This window comes from Marmota marmota, unplaced genomic scaffold, assembly GCF_001458135.2.
Source record: "Marmota marmota marmota unplaced genomic scaffold, marMar, whole genome shotgun sequence".
Classification (NCBI taxonomy): Eukaryota; Metazoa; Chordata; class Mammalia; order Rodentia; family Sciuridae; genus Marmota; species Marmota marmota.
The window spans coordinates 16,560,382-16,564,982 of NW_026000174.1; the positions used below are offsets into that span (position 1 = coordinate 16,560,382).

At 39.8% G+C, this 4,601-nt stretch overlaps 1 protein-coding gene across 1 annotated transcript; it reads right to left on the reverse strand.

The window, feature by feature from the left end:
* Positions 1–1,939: 1,939 nt before the first annotated feature.
* LOC107160560 (olfactory receptor 52P1-like) lies at positions 1,940–2,887 on the reverse strand. Its single transcript, XM_015507238.1, has one exon. The coding sequence runs from the start codon at positions 2,885–2,887 to the stop codon at positions 1,940–1,942; it is 948 nt and encodes a 315-aa protein (XP_015362724.1).
* Positions 2,888–4,601: the final 1,714 nt, after the last annotated feature.

Sequence of the window (4,601 nt, forward strand, 5' to 3'; positions counted from 1 at the left end):
ACATACAAAGATGTTAGTGTCCGCCGAATAACTAAAAAATAAATATTAAAACTCTCCTCACTTCAAAAAAAAAAAAAAAAGTATTTTGTGTGTGGTATTTTTGTTTCACCCCAAATTCACGTAAGTGATTTTAGTTCAGCTGCCCACGCTGGATGGGGGCAGCAAAATGTTATAAATGTATTTAACAAATGTATTCAGAAAATACAGTAAGAGATTACTTTAATATTTTATGTAGCAAAATCCTGATATAAAAACCTAATAAGGAGATAAGAAAATTGAAAGAACAGTATCAGGAATGTAGATATAACTAATTTTAACAAAGTTTTAGCAAATTGAATTCAGCAATATATAAGTAGGACAATATTTCATGACCAAATGGTGTTTATTCCAGGAGTCTAAGTTAAACATTTAAAAATAAGTCAATATAGTACATCGCATCAACATAAAATAAAAATTAGATTACCTATATGAAAAGTAGTTTGAACAAATGTACCACCACCCTAGATGAAAATTTTCAGCTTTCAGTGAAAATGCATTCAATATGGTAAAGGGCATCTATTAAAAAAAAAAGTCTATACTTGTCATGCTTAATGATGAAAGACTGAATACTTTCTCCCTAAAAGAAACAAGGCCAGAGATGTATGTGCACACCCAAACTCAAACTGCACACAAATTTTTGCATACCAATATACCTCCATACACTTTTTAAAAAAGGTATAGCAGGCATTCTAGTGTAGATTCAATTGAACCCTCATCTACTTTTGGTGAGAATGTAAAATGGTGCAGCTGCTCTAGAAAAACTAGTTCCTCAGTTAAATAGTTACTATATAACCAGAAATTCCACTCCTAAGAGTATACCCACTAGAAATGAAGATATGTGTCCACATAAAGACATATGAATAATGTGGCTATGACGTGTGCATAATAGCCAAAGGTGGAAACACATACCTCTCAATTGATGGATAAAATGATTTATTCATATAACGCAATATTAAGCTATAAAAGATGTACATCATAGTTCTGATTCTACAAATATATTTTAAATTTTGTCCATTAATATAAAAGTTGAGAATGCAAAGAATGTAGAATAGTTAGGACCATTGTGGAAGTACAATATGGGGAGAATTTATACTACTTTGAGACTTAGTATACTGTATCATTATTAATACAGTGCAGTGTTAACGTAAGAACAAATAGGTTAATAGAAAAAAGTCTGTAAATATGTTCACAAAGAGTTGACTAATTTGACAAGGTAGCCAATGCAATTCAATCTGACAAAGTCTTTAATGCTAAAAGAACTGGATATCATGAAAAAATAAAAATACAAATCAATAAACAAAAGCCACTTTAAAAATGGACAAAAGATTTTTAAAAAGATTCATGAATAATAAACCCTTCAGAAGTTGCTCAATATTATTATTCTAGGTTTAGAAATACTGATAGCAACTTTATTCATACTAACTCAAGATTGGAAACAAATCAGGTGTCCAAAAGTACATAACCTGTATATTCACATAGTGGACTAAGTATTAGAAAATTAAGAAGGATGTATCTCCCTCCCCCATACATACAACATCCCATGGATGAGGGTTATTTCTTCATGTCAGCTAAGTAGCCATGTCTTCCTCATTTTATGAGGGTCCCTTGGGAGGTAGTAGAGATTGTCAGCTAGCAGCATGACATTTTCAGGGAGGCCATCAGTTTGGTAGCCATACTTTCCTTTTGACAAAGGCTTTCAGAGCTTTTCACACATATCTGCATCATAAATGAGGCATCTGATGGTTCTTCCACTGCCCGACTTGTCAATGCTCTCCTACTTTGATAGGGAAGTACGAGTGTGAGTTTTGGTTACCCCATCATTCTGGGAGGTGGGCCTAGTAATCATTGCACAAGGGCTAAGGGGAGAAAAGGACAGGGTCTCAGGGTGTGGTTGAAGCCCTTATGACTGAGCAGGGCTTTTCTTCAGCATTCGGAGGGCTCCATCCCGGATCTGCTTGGTCTTTATCCCATAGATGATGGGGTTGAGCATGGGTGGCACAACGAGGTAGAGGTCAGCCAGGAGGATGTGGATGTGTCTGGGCACATGCTGGCCATAACGCTGTGTATAGAATGAGAAGAGCCCTGGTGTATAGAAGAGAAGGATGACACCCAGGTGGGAGCCACACGTGCCAAAGGTCTTAGCCCGTGCCTCCTTGGAGGAAAGGCCTAACACAGCCCGGAGGATGAGTGCATAGGAGATGGCAATGCAGATGGAGTCCGTGCCAACCACCAATGTGGCAGCAGTGATGCCGTATATGTTGTTAGGCTGTGTGCCCCCACAAGCCAGCTTTACTACAGCCATGTGCTCACAGTAGGAGTGGGCCACCACTCGGCTACAGTAGCTCAGCCTTGCTAGTAAGCATGTGAGTGGGGTCATGAGCCCCAAGCCACGAAGCACTGCAGCAGCCCCCAGCTTGCCTACAGACTCTGGGGGAAGCAAGGATCCATAGTGTAGTGGCTGACAGATGGCCAAGTAGCGATCAAAGGCCATTGCTAGCAGGACACCAGATTCTACAGCTGAGAAACCATGGATAAAGAACATCTGGGCAGCACAGGCCCCAAAAGCAATCTCTGCAGCATTTGCCCAGAACAGTGCAAGGAGCTTGGGCACAGTGGAGGAGCAGAGCACCAGGTCAATGGCAGACAGCATGCATAAGAATAAGTACATGGGCTGGTGCAGTGCAGGATCCGAACGTACCACCAGCAGCACCGCCGTGTTGCCAAGCACTGCCACGGCATACATGGAACAGAAGGGAAATGCAATCCAAAAGTGGGATGCCTCCAGACCAGGAATTCCCACAAGCAGAAAGGAGGCTGGGTTCTGATGGCTGTGGTTTGTGTGTTGCATTGCCAGGCCACCGTCTTTCTTTAAGCCCTTGAAAAATCAGAGATTATGCATCCTTAGAGGGTAGTTGAATTGCAGCAGGAAATATTTGAGTTAAACTTCAAAAACATACAAGAGGATTGTAGGGTGTTGGGAAATGAAGCAAAGAAGGTGAGTTACCATCACCAAGGTTCAAAGTAGCACTTCTCATTCAGTGATGTCTAGGCTGTGGGATGAGGCTGGGTAGCATATGGCTGTAGACAGACCCCTTTCCATGGTAACAAGTGTATGGCATGGTAAAGGGGTGTGGCTAGAGATTCCTACAGCATTCTTTTCTCTGCTCATGAACCCCATCTTGCCAATTCTCTGGTATTGTTTTCTTCTGATCCATCTGTGTTACAACATGGAGGCAATATAGAAATGAAAGATCAAATTGGATGGGGAACTCGAACGTGGTTACTTTTCAAGACAGGAAGACCAGGATTGAAAGAAAAAGTAAGATCTTGGATGGATTTTCAAGTCATGGAGCCTATAATAACCCATAGTTGAGGCTCAAAACCTAGTGTTTTTTAAAAACAAACAAACAAAACCCCCCAAAAGACCACCACAGTACCCTTGTTTATTTTTTAATGTGGTGCTGAGGATCAAACCCAGTGCCCCATAAATGCCAGGCAAGTACTCTGCCACTGAGTCACAACCTCAACCCTCAAAACCTATGTTTTTGACCAGAAATATTCAAACACAGGTGAGGAGCTAAATCTCTTGTAGCCTGATTCAAGAGACATAAGATTGCCTGGGTCATGTTTAGTATTAGCATCCAGGGCTTGCTTCAGACATCCTGTGTGTTTGTGGAATCAGTTGAGATCATACAGAATCTGTGGTGGTAGATATTGGCTGATTTGACCACAACATATGATCTGATAAGGTCATTGAGAGGTAATTATGTACAAAGTGTAGTCTCATACAAGTTCAAGGTACATGAAAGAATGAGTGAATATTCATTATTATAAATACAATAATCTTCTATAATCAAATGTAGAGTAAGTTAAGTCAAATGACAGTATTGAGCTTTTACATCTCTACCTCATTTTTCTTTATTATATATACTCTTTCCTGATCTTTGGTGACCTACAGATGCCTTCTCATTATTCTTATATTCTAGCTAGTTAATGACTGCGAACTTGAGGGTGGGGGTTAAGCAAAAAAGGCAGGAAGGGAACAGTAGAGGAAGAGAGGATGAAAAGAACAAGAACCAGAATAGACATTCAGGAAAGATAAAGAGTGCCTTTTGAAAAAGAGCTTATAATGGTCTATGATTGTTCTGTTTGTTTCTAGTTACAGTTGAAAAAAATTAGACCTCTTTAGATAGTTTTAGGTTAGGAACACAAATGGGCTGATACTTTTTGCAATTCCCAGTATTAGTTACTCTACCCAGAGACCTAGAAAAGAAGCAGAAAGGAAAAGGGTAAGGTCTTCTAACTTGAGTTGTGTTTCAAGATGCTTCTTTATTTTAGTACCAGTTGTAGTTGTCACCGATATTTAAAAAAAAATCTTCTGCATTTCATTATTCTTCCCCATGTTTCTCATTTTACCTTGTGGGAAAGTTCCCTTCCTGGGTTTTTAATCCTCCATCTGCCCAAGCATCCTCAGAGAGCATCTTAGCCCCCCGTGAAGGAGGAAGGGTCAGAGCAGAGAGGAATCATGGGGGACTTTGTGAACCAGTGATGTGAAACTATTC

What these genes read in the sequence shown, in the direction of transcription:
- LOC107160560 (XM_015507238.1), bottom strand. Translation starts at nt 2,887, where the DNA reads ATGCAACACACAAACCACAGCCATCAGAACCCAGCCTCCTTTCTGCTT.